General features: G+C 40.9%; 2 protein-coding genes across 5 annotated transcripts; one reads left to right on the forward strand and one right to left on the reverse strand.

The window, feature by feature from the left end:
- Positions 1-504: 504 nt before the first annotated feature.
- On the reverse strand, positions 505-8,441 carry stk25b (serine/threonine kinase 25b). The gene is made up of 11 exons (XM_044133072.1): positions 7,990-8,441; positions 7,221-7,451; positions 5,741-5,797; positions 5,540-5,648; positions 3,434-3,591; positions 2,295-2,480; positions 1,482-1,627; positions 1,302-1,401; positions 1,147-1,218; positions 929-1,065; positions 505-848 (listed from the first exon to the last, which is right to left on the reverse strand). The coding sequence occupies exons 1-11, from the start codon at positions 8,017-8,019 to the stop codon at positions 809-811; spliced, it is 1,266 nt and encodes a 421-aa protein (XP_043989007.1). The 5' UTR covers positions 8,020-8,441; the 3' UTR covers positions 505-808.
- Positions 8,442-9,289: 848 nt separating this feature from the next.
- Positions 9,290-15,242, forward strand: LOC122840571 (mitochondrial fission factor homolog A-like). Of its 4 annotated transcripts, XM_044133078.1 has the most exons (8): positions 9,293-9,443; positions 10,801-11,022; positions 11,213-11,391; positions 12,142-12,233; positions 12,337-12,507; positions 13,413-13,488; positions 13,695-13,868; positions 13,961-15,242. In XM_044133078.1, exons 2-7 carry the CDS (start codon positions 10,809-10,811, stop codon positions 13,824-13,826), a joined length of 864 nt encoding a protein of 287 aa, XP_043989013.1. In that variant the 5' UTR covers positions 9,293-9,443; positions 10,801-10,808; the 3' UTR covers positions 13,827-13,868; positions 13,961-15,242. The 4 variants fall into 4 exon arrangements, with proteins under 4 accessions (XP_043989015.1, XP_043989012.1, XP_043989013.1 ...); XM_044133077.1 differs by lacking the exon at positions 13,961-15,242 and having other exon boundaries at positions 9,292-9,443; positions 13,695-13,936; XM_044133079.1 differs by lacking the exons at positions 9,293-9,443; positions 13,961-15,242 and adding an exon at positions 9,446-9,490 and having other exon boundaries at positions 13,695-13,936.
- Positions 15,243-15,248: the final 6 nt, after the last annotated feature.

The following is a 15,248-nucleotide window of genomic DNA, read 5'->3' on the forward strand; positions in this document are numbered from 1 at the left end:
GTGCAGGGCATGTTTCCCATCAGGCCGACTGAGACTCATCACACCAACGGCCCCGAACCTTTAAAGGGCCAGTATTATGTAAAATCCACTTCATTTTTAACATGTTAAGTCATTCCTTCATCACAAACATACCTGAGAAATTGATTTTTTTCATGCATGTTTGAGTAATCCTTTAATCTCCCTTGAAACCATTCAGCTGTTCGAAACACCCGGGTGGACCTAGCTCCACCCACCAGGACAAAGTTCCCTGCTCGGTGCTGCAGTTTCCAAGCCTCCAAACAGAGCAGCCCACCCTCCACTCGGCTCCTTCAGACTAGCAAGCAGAAATGAGCAAACACCTGATGGAACTGCGCATCCGCTGAGCTCATTATAAATGCTGATGTGAAGTTTCAGAGTATTTAAAGTTACATTAAAGTTAAATTACACAAAGTTCTTTTAAGTCCTGTTTGATAAAAGTAGGCATGGTGATAGAAGGGCTCATAGTGCAAGAAAAAAAAAAGGAAATCCTTTTCAATAGTCTTTATTATAGCAGATTTCTTCTCACTAACAGGTATACACAACTTTCTAAATGGCATGGCTTATTTTTTTTTCTTTTTGTTTTAGTGTTAAATACTCTTTGTTCTTAAAGAAAAACTGTAAAAATATTTAATTGTAACTAATTATAAGATCTCTTTCAGGGTGTAGAAGGAAGGTGGCAGTGGTACGACAGGTGGTCTGTTTGTGGTCGTCAGAGCTGTTGTGTTCAGGGACAGACGGGCAAAAAAAAAAAAAAAACGAGGCCGGGTCACGTTACATCCAGTAGGGGGTTTCACCGCGAAGATGGAGTCATGTTACCATTTAAAGTAAACCTGAAAGGAGAACGTAGATTAGCAGGTCACACTCAGAGACGTGACGTCGGTTTTAGAAACGCCGGCGGCGGAAGCGGCACCTGCACACTCTCTCCATCATGTGTGTGACCAGACGGTCAGAGATGCCTGGGAAGGACTCCTCTGCCAGGCTGAAGGCGTTCTCCAGTTCCTCAATGGCTCCTACTCCACCGCCGCTGGCCCGACGCTTGTCTTTCAACTGATGGGGAAGAAAAGTGTTGTCAATAACTGGTCCAGTTATGTCAATGAGTTTGCAGTGAGGAGGAGGAGTGTGACTTACCTCTCTGAATATGGGCGTCACCAAAGCAGACAAGCACTGTGACTTAGGTTGTCGTTTCATAGAATCTCCGGACTAAAGAGAGGAGGAGAGGTAGAGAGCTGAGCGACCTGACAGAGCAGCTGCTGGTTGCCGTGGGCGGCAGCCGGACGCCTCACCTCTGAGTCCGGCTGTGGGTAGCCCTGCTGTAGCTGGCTTATAGATTTGACTGTAGGGAAGTTCCACAGGGGAGTCTGCTCAACGTCACCGTCGGCATCCCTGTGAGATGGAGGAGAATGAAACACTGCTGATTCAGCGAGCGGCCAGAAATGCTCTTAAGAGTCACGATTGGTGCCAACATGTCTGAGTCGTCGGAGCTGGACTCCTCCCCGTGTCCCTCGGATTTCCAGCGCCGGTATCGGTCGATCAGCTCTGTGAGATACGTCGTCTTCTTGGTGTGACGCGTGATAAACTTATGCTTCAGGAGCTCTTTGGCGGTGGGCCTCTGTGCAGACAGAACACAAGTACAAAAAACAACTAAAAATCACAACCCATTTACTTACTTATTCTGATTAGGGACGCACCGATCCACTTTTTTCACTGCCAATACTGATACCGATATCTGAGGTACTGAACAGACTTAAAATGGGTTTTTTATCTTCTTCTTTTAAGAAACTTGGACATAAAGGTACTGAATTATAAATTAATCGTATAACTCTGCATCAGTACAGCTCACTTAAATACATAAACAACGACACTTCACTTGGTCAAACGTGGAAACAACTTTCATTTGTTCTGTCAGTGCAACTAGGAGTAGAACAGTCACTATAAAATAAATAATAAAGAAACTGAAACTGACAGACACAACAAGTTGACCAACTTTCTTTCAAATGGTTCAGAAAGTAAGATTATAAATTCCAAATATAATGTAAAATAAATATTAAAGCATGGCGTCACTCAGAGCACAAAACATAGAATCTGACTGTATAGATTGGGCACATTGTCACCGATGCCCCGACCTAGAATTTTTTGCAATATCGGACTGATGTGGATATGAACTTTGGTTCGGTGCATCTCTAATTCTTATGTTTTAATTAGGAAAGCTCTCTTTTTCCACACTGAAAAGCTCCAGAATTGTGGGCTTCAAGAGCGGACGCAGCTGTTGGACTCACAAAACGAGGGTCTTTGTTTAGGCAGGCCTCCACAAACTCTTTGAAAGGTTTGCTGTAGGGGCCCTCCAGGGTGGGCGGGGGGTTTTTGGGGATGAGGAACAGGACCCTCATGGGGTGCAGCTCTGAGTTGGGCGGCTCTCCTTTAGCCAGCTCTATGGCCGTTATCCCCAGGGACCAGATGTCGGCCTGAAACGGAGCAGAAACACGTCGTCACGTCATGCGACACAAAACGCGCTGCAAACGTGAGTTCAAATCTAAATGTTTTCCCGCACTGAAACACACAAGAAAATTAGAGATTTTAGTAGATTTTTATGTAATAAATCAACGCAAAACAGAGGGACGATGAAACAAGTTTTGAACATTTTGATGAAACAAAAATCTGAAAAGTGTGGCGTGCATTTAAATTTTAGAATTAGCATCAGCCTTTACTGTACAGAAGCAGAACAAAATCTGTTGCTGTTTCAGTATAAACCCAGAGTTTTTGTTTGTTTTCTCATGTCTAGTTATTATTATGAAAGATTTTTTTTTTGTTTTCTTAAATATTTTATTTTGTCTCTGAGATTTTACTTGTTCTAAAAATAAAGATTTCATTTCATTTCAGAGTTAGGTTCCAGAACAGTATCCTGAGCTTTAAGCATCTCTCACAGAACAGTTCAATCTACTATAAACTAGCACTTTATGCTAGATTATGGTAGCATAAAGTGGTGTGTGCTGTGGTACCTCTGGGGGAGCTGCACCGAGTGCATTTAAAGTGTGAAACTCTGAACAGCCGTCAGTCGTGCACTCTGAACTTTTTATGGAAGGGAGGGGCAAGAAAAACAAGCTGCTGGTGAAAGTAACCTCAGAGTTTTCCACCCGCCGCCTCAGTAAACACGAGGAAGTGGGAGTTTGGGTCAGATGTGAGTAAAAGCTAACTTCCTGGCGTCCAAACCAACAGAGGCTCAACCTTAAACCTACAGCCAAGTAGTTCAGATCAAAGCATATTTCTGTGTTAGCATGTCTGAGGCAAGAGTGGAAATCTAACGTTTACCGTCTAGTCTGAGATCAGTTTCTAGAAGTGCAAAGCTGACAGTAACTCTGTCACGTCAAGTGTCAGCCGTGGTGCTTGTGTTTGCCGTTTGCCGCTCCTCTTCTCTCACCTTGAAGTCATAAGCCGACTGCTTGATGACCTCCGGCGCCATCCAGAACGGCGTGCCAACAAACGTGTTCCTCTTGATCTGGGTGTCTGTCAGCTGGCCGGCCACTCCGAAATCAGCAAGCTTCACGTCGCCCTGCTCCGATAGCAACACGTTGGCAGCTGGGAGAGAGAAAAAGAGAGAGAGAGAGAGAGGTAGAGAGGGAGCTCAATAAGCTGGGTTAGCCTTTGCTATCCATGTTGAAACTGGGTCACCAGCAAACACCTGGTCTGGAGTAAAACTGCTGCAGCCTCTTTTGATCAGTGGCACATAAACAACACAAGGCTGTAATAAATGTGGAAAATGTCAATTTAAATATATAAAATTAAACAAAGTTGTGTTTTTCTTATCTGAAGGACATAGAGATAGAGGATCTAGATGTCTCCCTTTAAATGGTGCGCTCCCTGCTACACAAGGGCCACTTGCCTAAGAAATCAGTCAGCAAGGTCTCTTCTTCATCCAGCGTTTAGTCTCCATGGTAACGGTATTATTGTACTTCCATTACCGCTTGGAGGTTTACAGCAGATGCGTACCACTGTATCTGGATGTATGTTCTGCAGCAGACCCAGTCAGGGAGGAACAATAAATACCAGCTAATGGTTCTGTCCACTTCTGATCTGCTGTGACAAACAACTGACCGTTAGCCCCGCCCACCAGGCCACGTCCTGTGGTTAACAATAGTAACCCCACCGTTGCCAACCTAGCAACTATTCAGACAAAATAAAATACAATGGGAATCTGCAGGTCAGGCTTTTTAAAGATCGGTGATTGGCCAGAAAACTGCAGTCGGTTCAGCCCTTATATCAAAGTATAAGAAAAAACTATTTTACCTTTTCACATGAAAATAGCCTAAGAGGGAACCATATCTATATATATATATATATATATAAAACAGTAAGTAATATTGATTAAAGGCACTCTAAAAGTTTATCATGAGTTAGTTTTCTAGTTTACTGGTCTACTGGTTTAAACTAAGTGTGTTTTTCTCCCGGTTGGCAGTCGGCTAATCCCTAACTTTTATATTTAGTTATTTTTTGCAGCTCTTCTGCTTTACGTATCACTGGAAGATTCCAGACAGAAACAAACGCCTCCTGCATGCACCAAAAAAATTAAATGCATGCAGCCATTTGATAATTTCTGGAAGGTCTAAGGAAGGAAAGTCCCATAAAAGCATGTTTACATTTGGGCATGTGTGGCCCAAATGTAAAGAAATCAAAATTTGACCCCTGAGAAAGATGGCAAAATCCTCCCATTTGGTCATTTTTTTTCCTACTTTCAACACATTAAATTTTAAGACGTCATGTTTCCTCGCTAGCCGTACCCCACCGTAAGGAGCTGATGAAACTAAATGATCCACATCTTTCACTTCAGATGTCTCAACAGATGACTAAACTCTTCGGGGCACACGCTGCAGAAGAGCAGAGCGGAGAGGAGACAAATGCAATCCCTGAAACGTGTTGCTGAGAACAAGACGCTGAATCTGTGGCCTCAGCACTAAAAAGCACAAACACTCTCCAGAGGAGTCAAGAAGCAGGGAGAAATGATGCATTCATTTTTCCTCGGGATATTAAACACACTAATAGTCCAACTTATTAAAAGTCTCACTTTTGTCACTGTGGGATTACTGCAATCGGTCTATTTTACGAGTAAGAAAGAAAAACATTTAAAGGGGCAGAGTTATGCGTTTTCCAGGAACGCCATCAGTTGTTACAAAAACACTTCATATTTTAAATTTGACTTTGTAATAATTTAGGTGCTTTACACAGCTGGATGGTTGCCATGGGAGGTTAATGGATTTCTACATCAACGCAGGTGTGTTTTTGATGAGGGAATAATGCTGTACCATGATGTAAAGCTAAAAAAAGTCAAAAAAAAAAAAAAGAGATGTAAATAAAAATAGAATACCAACGCGAATATGTTTGGCACCTATAGACGGCTGCGACGTTACAACCTCACACACGCTTGTGAAATCAAGCAGAAGAATGTATGCAGTGTGACTGCGTGGCTGAGTGTGAAGCATCTGGTTCGGACTCGGCCAGCACCACGCGCTAGTCGCACATCTTTCATTACCTTTGATGTCCCTGTGAATCTTCCTCTCCGAGTGCAGATACTCGAGGCCTTTGAGAATCTCCCGCAGTATCGTGGCGATGTAGGTCTCCTCCAGAGGTCCGGGGCGGAGCTGGGCCGGCGAGAGACGGGACGGTTTGGATTCTGGTTTTTCAGTCTGGCTGCAACAACAGCGGGCTGTGTGAAACGTAGAGAACGTCTTACCAGATCCAGAGCAGATCCTCCGCCTAAATACTCCATGATGATCCACAGCTTGGTCCCCTACAGTGGGGGAAAAAAATAGAATAGAGTGTTAACTGACAGTTGTCTTTAACTTTGTTTTTGAGCGCTTTACGATGCATCTCCTGGTTCTTATTTCAACTTTCTGTCAGGTTACAACCACATAAATTAGACTTAGTTTTTACTTTTCTAATCATTCAGATTTTTGGATGTGACATTTTCATTGTTTTTTAAAATAATTATAATAATAATAGTGATTCATTTATATCAACGTATGGATAAATTGTTGCTACTTCTTTCTTCTATATTTTTTATTTCATTTTAACTCTTTCTCTGGTTTCCTTTTAAAGTCTATCTGGCTGTTAACACAACAGTTTGACCTCAGTCACATGAGATAAGTCTAGATTATGTCATTTTTTTTGTTTTTGTTTTTGGGATTGTTGGGATTTTGTGCAATAAAATCAGGCTGAAACAATTAATTGTGATTAATCAATCATTGAAATAATTTTGCAATTGATTAATTGTTAAGTGGAGTATACAGACTCCAAAAAAAAGGCAACTTGCTGAAAGAACAACATGTTCAGAGCAGTAATTAAGCCACAACTGCACAGGAAATATATACATTTTACATTTAAGATAAATATCTGTAAATATGCTCTGATCAGTACTCTTCAAGTGACAGTTTTAGCTTCACCGGCTCAAGCGCTGTAAAGTATATATAGTCATTTTAAAAAAATTACCACAAAGCACCTTTAACTATCCATTTATTAACCAGTTTACATCAAGCAGAAAGGTCTGAGGAAACCTGGACACGTTTCACTGTGATGACGGTGTTCTCAGGGTTATTATGTGTTGTGTTGGTTTATAGCACATGTTGCATTTTGCATGTCCACAAAAAAAAAAAAAAAAAAAAAAAAAGCATCATTTCGCTCTAATCTTTTTCCACATTTATGGTGTGTAATTGGAAACTGGACTGGACTGGGTCCAGATTTTTCCCCACCTGAGCTGCGGTTCTCTGCAGCACCTCCACAGTCAGCGTGAGCGTAACAGTTAGCCTTGACGAAACCCTTTGCTCTCTTAAGTCCTAACGCAAATCTCTGCAATGTTCTCAGATCAATTACCATTTATGCTGGTGAACTCTGTTGACTAAATTCTTAAGCCAGTTTGCTCCAGTTAATTTTATTTAGGGGTATCAGATAGAATGGGGCAGAAAACAAAAGTGTGCCTACCTTTTTATTTGAGTTTTATTTACGAAGGATTTTGAAAAGGAAAGACACTTCGCAGTTCTGTGCTACTTAGTGTTGATCTATTTCATAAAACGCCTCAATAAGACATTATTGTTTGTAGTTGTGACATGAAATGTGAAAAACTTATATTATTGCGAGGCTCTTTATGTAGTTATCCCATTGTTATTGTTGTGTGTGTATGTGTGTTGTGTGTGTGTGTGTGTTTTTAATTTGCTCACCTTCAAATAGGATCCATAATACTTGGTAACAAAAGGACTATCACATTGGCTCAGGACTGTGATCTCCTGCTGAATATCTTCTATTTCATCCTCGGCTTCTTCCAGGTCAATAATTTTAATGGCCACCACCTCCTTGGTGCGGTTGTTTAGGCCCTTGTAAACCTCTCCAAAAGAACCCTTTCCTATCCGCTCCTGCTTGGTGAAGTACTCCTCCGGGTCCAGCTTGGTGTTCTGGATGAGTGACAGACAAATCTAAGCATCTTGTATGCTAATGAAAGTGCTTATGTTTTATTGTAGGGGTGCGTGCGTGTACGTAAGCTTGTCTCTAATCGACATAAAAAGCACAGGTAGCAATACTGTTATTGCTACCTTAAATGTATATTCGATATACTACAGTGCTGTGCTGAAAAACGTTAATAGAAAATATGATTAGCTATGCCTGTTTTACATTACTATATTCTACATTTGAAATAACAGCAGCAAATAAAGTCAAAGCTACGCGGGTTGTCAATATATCAACTGCAAATGCAAAATTATTGAGAATTTAAAATTATAAAACAGCACATTACATTTTAAATTATCTTACAAAGTGTCTCCAATCGCGTTTCTTGCAAAACGTGATGATAATTAAAATGGTACATGTTGTGACAATTGGTTTAACCGTGTGCCCCGATGTCTTGGACCCCCACCCATCCTTATTCCTGAAAAGCCTGACAGTCACAAGAATTCACTAAACAAAGAATAAGAAAGGTGGCGGGAGGTTCTGTACCTGGTTCTGCAAGTCTCCAAGGTGTGCCATCCCTTCTGCCGGGTCGGACAGAGCGATAGTCACAGCTCTGTCTTTCCAAACTTATCAGTCCTTACAGTTTTCGTCGCTTCCCGTCGCTGCTCTCTAGGAAGCTAGCTGAGAGGCTAGCCGAGCAGATAAACACCCAAACTGCTGCCTTTTAACGGGGCTGTCACCCCGCGTACCGTTTTCGGCCTTCAAGCCCAACGGAGGACCGAACAGGCCCGACGAGACAGCGACCTACTGACCGACACGCTCCATGGTATGTTCTCGGTGAGGACGGAGGGAGAAAAAAATCTCTTTCCGTGAATTAATATTTAATTCATTTCAGGGAGCGCTTAGCCTGTTGTTCATTTAAAGCTTGAGGAGGACAAAATAATGGCTCAGACCGACTACGCATGCGCTCTGTGTAAGAAGCCGATGGAATTCTGGGAGGTGTATTTCCACACTTGTAGCAGAAAGTTTTCAACCTGATATTTTTAATACTTATGTTAAAATTTTAAAGGAGATATTTTATGGAGATATTAAAGTGATGTTGTTTTTGATTAAATTGTGGGAGGTTATTATCAATTATAGCTTATTTTCCTGTAGCTAACAGATGTCGATTTGCTATGAAATAAACAATATTTTCCTATGAATTGTAATTGTTCTCCAGATTTCATTAATGTGTTTTACTAAATAGCAACACAACTGGGAGCTGTAGTTATATTCACTCTTAAAGACATGATTAGAGACTAAACACACCACTTTATAGTGTTAGACAGAGATCTCCACTTAATGCCGCTCAAAATCAACAGTGTGCAAGAAACGTATAAAACTATGATGCAAGGTTCATACAAAACAAAATACATAAGCACAATCTCATATGTAAGTCCTACTCCTCCATTCTTATTACTCTTATTTCTTAGATTAAAATATTTTCTTCAGCATGATTATATAAGTATCTGACCCTATTTTGACAATAGAACTGGATGACGTAATATCAGAACTCGATAGACATGTAAACAAGAGGACAAAAAGGGTGAATACAAAATTATGGAAATAGTGACCTAATTAGGGTGGATGTGTGCATGTTACTCATTCAAATAAATAAAAACTGAATAATAAACAGGAGACATTTTGTAGATGGCCATTCTCTATTATTTATTTCGCCGGATGATTTCTTAATAAAGAAGCATCCTGCTGTAATGTGAGAGTACTGTGCGTTCGTTTTATAACCTCTTTACCACCTAATAGGCTCTCGTTTCCGCGAGCAATAGAAGTCTCAAGCTCCGCCCCCCGCAGTAATGCGCGCGATTGTGATTGGAGCAACAGTCACTCTTTACTTGCGTTTGGAGCTGTACAGTTGCCCGCTGATTGTCTCCAGCTGGTTCTTTAACGAATGGAACACTGATTTGACATGACATTTTAAAGCTTGGACCAAAAAAACCCAAACAGTAAGTAGTCACGCAGGGTTCATAGCTCTGTCCCTCCATTGGAGACGGTACGCGATTCTCAGCTCACGGCTTTGCTAACATACCAACGCGGGCTATTGTTAATGGTTTGCTAATGTTAAATAGTATGTTAGCCAATTTTAGTTAATTAGCGTAATGTTTATATTCAGGCTGAACATTGCGTCTTTCATTCTGTGACATTGAAACCGCGTGTCAGCAACAGCTACACTCATGTCAGTGTTATGTAATTCAACGCAGTGCTGCGAGAAACGCTGTTTTTCATCCAGTATTTATGAAGCATGGCTGTTACACCCCATATCTTTCACCACTGTAGTCCTCTGAGCTACTACCGGACAGTCTCTTCAGACGAGCCAGACAACATGTTGTGACTACACGGCAGCTTCTAGGCGGGGCTATCGCTGAGCCTGTCCAAATTAGCCGTAAATGATTCTGCTCGAAATAAATTCAACCGCTTAAGCCATAGTTATCCACTGGCGTGAAATCGTGTGACTTCATAATTTTTACCATTAGATGCTATATTATGTGTGTATATGGTTACAAAAAGAAGAATCTAAGTGTTATTAGTAATTTAGAATAAATAATTCAAAAGATGAATTGGTCAGTCCGCTATGATGGATGCCATGCCAAGCTTCTCCTGCCTCCCATTGTCCCTCCTGTTCTCTGTCAGAATGGGACTGGGGCCTACCAGATGGGGAATCGTGGGTACCCCTAGAGATTAGTGGGTGCCATTTTAAACCAAACCTTACTTCGTTTAATCTTACCCACTCCATTATTTTTGCTTCTAGGAAATATGTGACAGTTGAATTGGTAGAGATTTCTAGGTTCGGCCTAACATGTTTTAAACTCTAGCTACAGTCTGGTGTTCAACAACAGGACCAGACTGCAGTGGACAATCGGGTCTACAGAGAGGATCATCAGGGCTGATTTTTCTTTCCATCCTGGACTTGTACAGAACTAGGGTCAGGAAAAGGGCAGCTGAGGGCATCTCTGCAGACCCCACACATCCTGGACACAAACCGTTTACTTTCAGTTCAGCGCTACAGAGTGCTGTTTGTGAACAAAACAACAAAAGAAAAAAACAGCCAGTACTGACAGTTTCTTCCCTCAGGCTGTTTGAAAGTTTTTATATTTTACATATTTTATATTAGATTTCTTGAATTTTTCTGATTACTTGTGAAAAATCAGGCTGATTTGTACTTTAGTTCATCTGAAAGTAAAATAACTTGAAGGCTCCATTTGCATCTGTAATTTTGTAGGTTAAAAAATCAGAATGTCTATATGTGAGCAACATATATTCAAAGAAAAATTGTTTCTTTTCTTTTTTATGTCTATTTGACAGCCGGCTGGATGAGTGGGCCAAGTTTTACCCCGCCTGCTGAGGTGGCTGAGATAAACCGCATCCATTATGAGCTGGAGTACACAGAGGGCATCAGCCAGCGCATGCGAATCCCTGAGACCCTCAAGGTGGCGCAGGAGAGCGGATTGGGGCCCGCTCTACTTCAGCCACCTCTACCGGTTCACACAACACTGATGCAGGTTCCTGAAAGAATTGTTGTTGCAGGTAAGATACTGGGTTTGTGTCATTAATAATAAACATTTAAAAAAAAAACGTAGATGGAGCAGTTCAAGCTGTGGAGCTGTTGCAGACCATGCAGGACAAACGGCTCGAAAACCGTCGTCAGTGGTATGCTAGAAGTGGTAAAAGAAATGTCCCTTTAGTTTCTTTCTTTTTTTTTTTTTTTTTTTTGTAGGTGTCGATGGAGAGTCGAGGTTTGTTCAACCAAGAGATTTAGATCTAATTCAGTCAGTTCCATCGGTGGACCTCCTGAACATGAAGGCCCCGCCGCGTATCCTCACCCTTACAGAACAACCGCTGGACTCTCTGGAAACGGACCAAGCTGCCAACTCACAGAGTAATCCCAGCCAAACTGTGAGTACAATCAGACTCTAGTTTTGTGGATTGTAATATAAGCTCTAAAAATTGCTGCTTGAGCATTCGGCGTCTGTGCACCAAAAATCTGGAACAAACTTCCAGCTGAAACACTGAGTTCCTTTAAAGCTAGACTAAATACTCAGCTGTTCAGATTTGCTTTTGAAACCTGATCATGGAACAATCAGTAATCTGATGTGCAAAATGTAATGTTGTTGACTGTGTGTTCGATGACTTTGTATTTTTGTGTTTTTATGATGTAAAGTACCGTACTTTGAAATGCCTTGTTGCTCAAAGGCGCTATACAAATAAAATTTGATTGATTCTATTCATAATCTCTGATAGTTCTATGTTATTGGAAATTTTACATTTCATGTTCAAATCCCGGTAATATCTGGAAGCTTCTCTGGAGAAACCAGAGCATACAGGGCCAGTCAGTACAGCCAAAGATGGACGGTCTATGGTAGCTGTCAGTTTTGTCACACTGGTCACTGAAAATCTTAAGTGGAGTGTTACCAAAGAGAGATCCTCAGGACCCACTGTCCTGTGTGTTTAAGGCGTTTCCCTTCCGACTTACATGAATGTCTGATTAGTCTTCTGCTTCCCGTGGTGGCATGCTGAGACGATCATCAGCAGGGAAGCTGTTGATTCTGGCCATTTAATGATTCAGAATTTTCAATAACACTTTATCACTAAATGTTAGCTTTAATGTGAGCCTGGAATTCATTGATCTCATTCCGTGTGTTACAGGCCAGTTATAACACCCGCTCTCGGAGGGAACGCAGCGCAAGTGAGAACATACCAGGTCGTCATGGCAGCCATTGTAGCAGAGGGGATGTAAGGTAAGAAAACCTGAAGCGCTGCTGATCCCTAAATGTCCCTAAAGACTATTTTTCATCATTGTTTATTAATCTACCGGTTCTCCCAACCTTCCCCCTGTGCTAGCGTAACCCCCTCCCCCTCCGCCCCCCCTGTCCGCCTCTGTCCTCCCCTCTGTTCTCCAGAAGACGCAAACATCAACCTGTATACAGCTGCTGGGTTTCTGTCTTACGTTCAGTCAACGACACGCCGTGCTTACCAGCAGGTCCTCGAACTCTTGGACGATAGCCACCGGAGGTGGTTGTTTTCTCATTAATCTCTACATTCTTTATGTTTCTCCATATAGATGGCCAGCTCTGATTGTTTGAATTGAATGTATATACAAACCTTGGCAGCAACAACTGCCATCAACTGTTTGTAATTTTTTACAAGCAGTTTTTTTTACATCGATTTGGAGGAATTGGGGGTCACTCTTCTTTGCAGAATTGGTTTATATCAACCACAATGGTAGGCTCTTAAGTTTGAATGGCCCGTTTAAGGTCAAGCCACATCATCTTAATCAAATACAAGTCTGGATTTTGCCTGAGCTGCTTCATAGATTCATTTTGGTTTTAATTTTTTTAAAGGTGGCCATGCCGGTTTGCTTTTAAACATGCTTCCCATGAAAGCGTGAGCTAAAGGTCAAGATCTCATGGTCAGACATTGTCCTTCAATATTTTTTGCTAGAGAGCAGAATTTACTGTTCCATCAGTTAACCTCTAAACCCCTCCAGCTGTCATCACTCTACACTAGATACAATGCAATACCCTTTCCAAAACTTTCACCCTTTTTGGCAATTTTCCCCAAACTCATGAGGATCATCAAGATGTTTTTGGGCCTTTAAGTCTCTTTGGTCAGCAGTGGTTCTTGGCCCTGGTCCTCTCTAATGAATGTGATTTTTAGCTTGCTTTCCTGTTATTGAATCAAGACTCCTGAATTTGATTGAGCCAAGTAAGGACTGCAGAACTTTAAGTGTTCTGGGTTCTGCAAAACTGCAAAAAAAAAAAAAATAAAATTGTTGTGATTGATTAATGAAAGCAGCTGGACTACTGGCCTAAAAGAACAAGAAAATTAGTGTTGTGGGATATATATTGAATTTGAGAATATTGTTCAGGCTGCTGGTTATGTTATTAATTTAACCAAAGGTATGTTAATTTCCACAGAACCCACTTGGACTTGGCTTTGGATATGAACCCTGACGAATCTGGCTTGGTTGATGCTTCATCGCTGCGGCGTCAGGTAATGAGTCCCGTAATCTTAAACTGTGTCTTTGTCGAGGTTTAACTCTTGTTCATTTGAAATGATTAGGTCTGAAACAGGGACTGGGTGTGTTTGTGTTTGGGGAATTTGTTAGGTTCCCTATCGCAGCCCAGCACAGTTATCGCTCAACATTATTTTTGAGCAAAAAGTGTGCAAGTAAACATTCACATTCTTGTGCTCACCAGATTGTGAAGCTCAACAGACGTCTGCAGCTGCTGGAGGAAGAAAACAAAGAGCGCTCCAAGCGGGAGGTGGTCCTGTACTCGGCCACGGTGGCGTTCTGGCTCATTAACACGTGGATCTGGTTTCGTCGCTAAGCCAGAATTCAGCCCGAATCTCCAAAAACACTGGAAGCCAAAGTAAATCCTTGTTCAGTCAGCATAGGTCTCTTCTGGCATTCCACAATAATTAAAGAAAACAAATGTTTTCTTGTTTGTTTGTTTTATTACAGATTTCAAGATTATCTCTGACTAGGTAACACCTGAACCAATGAAACCAGAAAGTGCTCAAAATTTGGAAAAAGTCTTTACTTTTCCAAATTTTGGAAAAGTAGTTGTAGATGCTAAAGAGCATCTACAGCTCTTTAGCTGTAGATGCTTTCTGGATGTGCTCTGTACACTCGGTGTATATATCATGTTCTTGCTAGTTATTACCCACAAATTGAAGCCCAGCCATCTTGATTTTATTTTGTGAGCTGTTGCCCCTGTTGTCAAATTTAAAACTCGTTATCTGACTGAGTTAAAATTATTTTACTGTGGCTATTAATGAATAATCCTGACACCAAACACTGAGACAAAGCTCACTACAAGTCAGCTAAAATGTTAAAATATTACAAAAAAGGGTGAAACTATAAAATAAAAAATAACAATGGTGTTCAATTGACAGCAACAATCAGTTTGCAAATATTTATAGTACCATATATTCTAAAGGAAGAGTGTTCATAATATCAATTCCCGTTTTACACTCTAATTATTTTTAAATATTTGCATATTTTGAACAACAGGTTTTTCCTGTGCAAGGTAACCTTTACACAGGTAGGGGAATTTAAAGGCTTGAACAGAAAACAAAAGAGACTTGTACTAGTAAAACCGAAACTCATCTGTTACTGACTGGCCTCTGTTAAACTGAGCAGCACGTGTTTGAAAAGACTCACAGACTAACGAGGATTTCTTTAAGTGACTAAAGTTTTAGGTCTCTGACCTAAACTGAAATGTGGGTCCCCTGCTGTGGCCATCACTAACCATTCGTAAAGTGTCAAAATATGAATAATTCTGCAGATGCCATAGCCATTTCCCTGTACGTCACATGTTTAGGAGATTCTCATATGTTTTATATGAACAGTGTGTCTGGGTGGGGGGAAGGCTTACTATGATCTGTTATGTGAAGATTTCACATACTATTCACAGAGTTGGAGCTGTTTTTTTGTTTGTTTGTTTATTTGTTTTGTTTCTGAGATTAAAGCTATTAATCCCATTGTTTTATTCATCATGAATTTTGCTGTAAATCCAGGAGCCAACGTGTTCATGCTCAGGTGTAGTAGATGGATACTTGTTTTTGAATAGCATATATTCATCAGTTGTGCATCCTTCTTATGTGAAGATTACATACATATATATTAATATTTATTTAAAGCGAGAATACGTTAGGTTAATATTTGTTTCTAATTTATTCATTTGTGAAATGTCTGTAAATATTATTGCTATAATAAATGCTGGAGGTCCATTTCCTCAAAACCCGTC

This window comes from Gambusia affinis, linkage group LG12 (assembly GCF_019740435.1).
Source record: "Gambusia affinis linkage group LG12, SWU_Gaff_1.0, whole genome shotgun sequence".
Taxonomy (NCBI): domain Eukaryota; kingdom Metazoa; phylum Chordata; class Actinopteri; order Cyprinodontiformes; family Poeciliidae; genus Gambusia; species Gambusia affinis.

Excerpts from the sequence above, each read along its gene's own strand:
- stk25b (XM_044133072.1), bottom strand. The coding sequence starts at position 8,019 with ATGGCACACCTTGGAGACTTGCAGAACCAG. Across the intron at positions 1,219-1,301 it reads ACCCACAGCCGGACTCAGAG|TCCGGAGATTCTATGAAACG; the intron begins GTGAGGCGTCCG and ends TCCTCTCTTTAG. Across the intron at positions 849-928 it reads ATGATGGAGAGAGTGTGCAG|GTTTACTTTAAATGGTAACA; the intron begins GTGCCGCTTCCG and ends TTCTCCTTTCAG.
- LOC122840571 (XM_044133077.1), top strand. The coding sequence starts at position 10,809 with ATGAGTGGGCCAAGTTTTACCCCGCCTGCTGAGGTGGCTGAGATAAAC. Across the intron at positions 11,023-11,212 it reads TGAAAGAATTGTTGTTGCAG|GTGTCGATGGAGAGTCGAGG; the intron begins GTAAGATACTGG and ends TTTTTTTTGTAG. Across the intron at positions 12,508-13,412 it reads TTGGACGATAGCCACCGGAG|AACCCACTTGGACTTGGCTT; the intron begins GTGGTTGTTTTC and ends TAATTTCCACAG.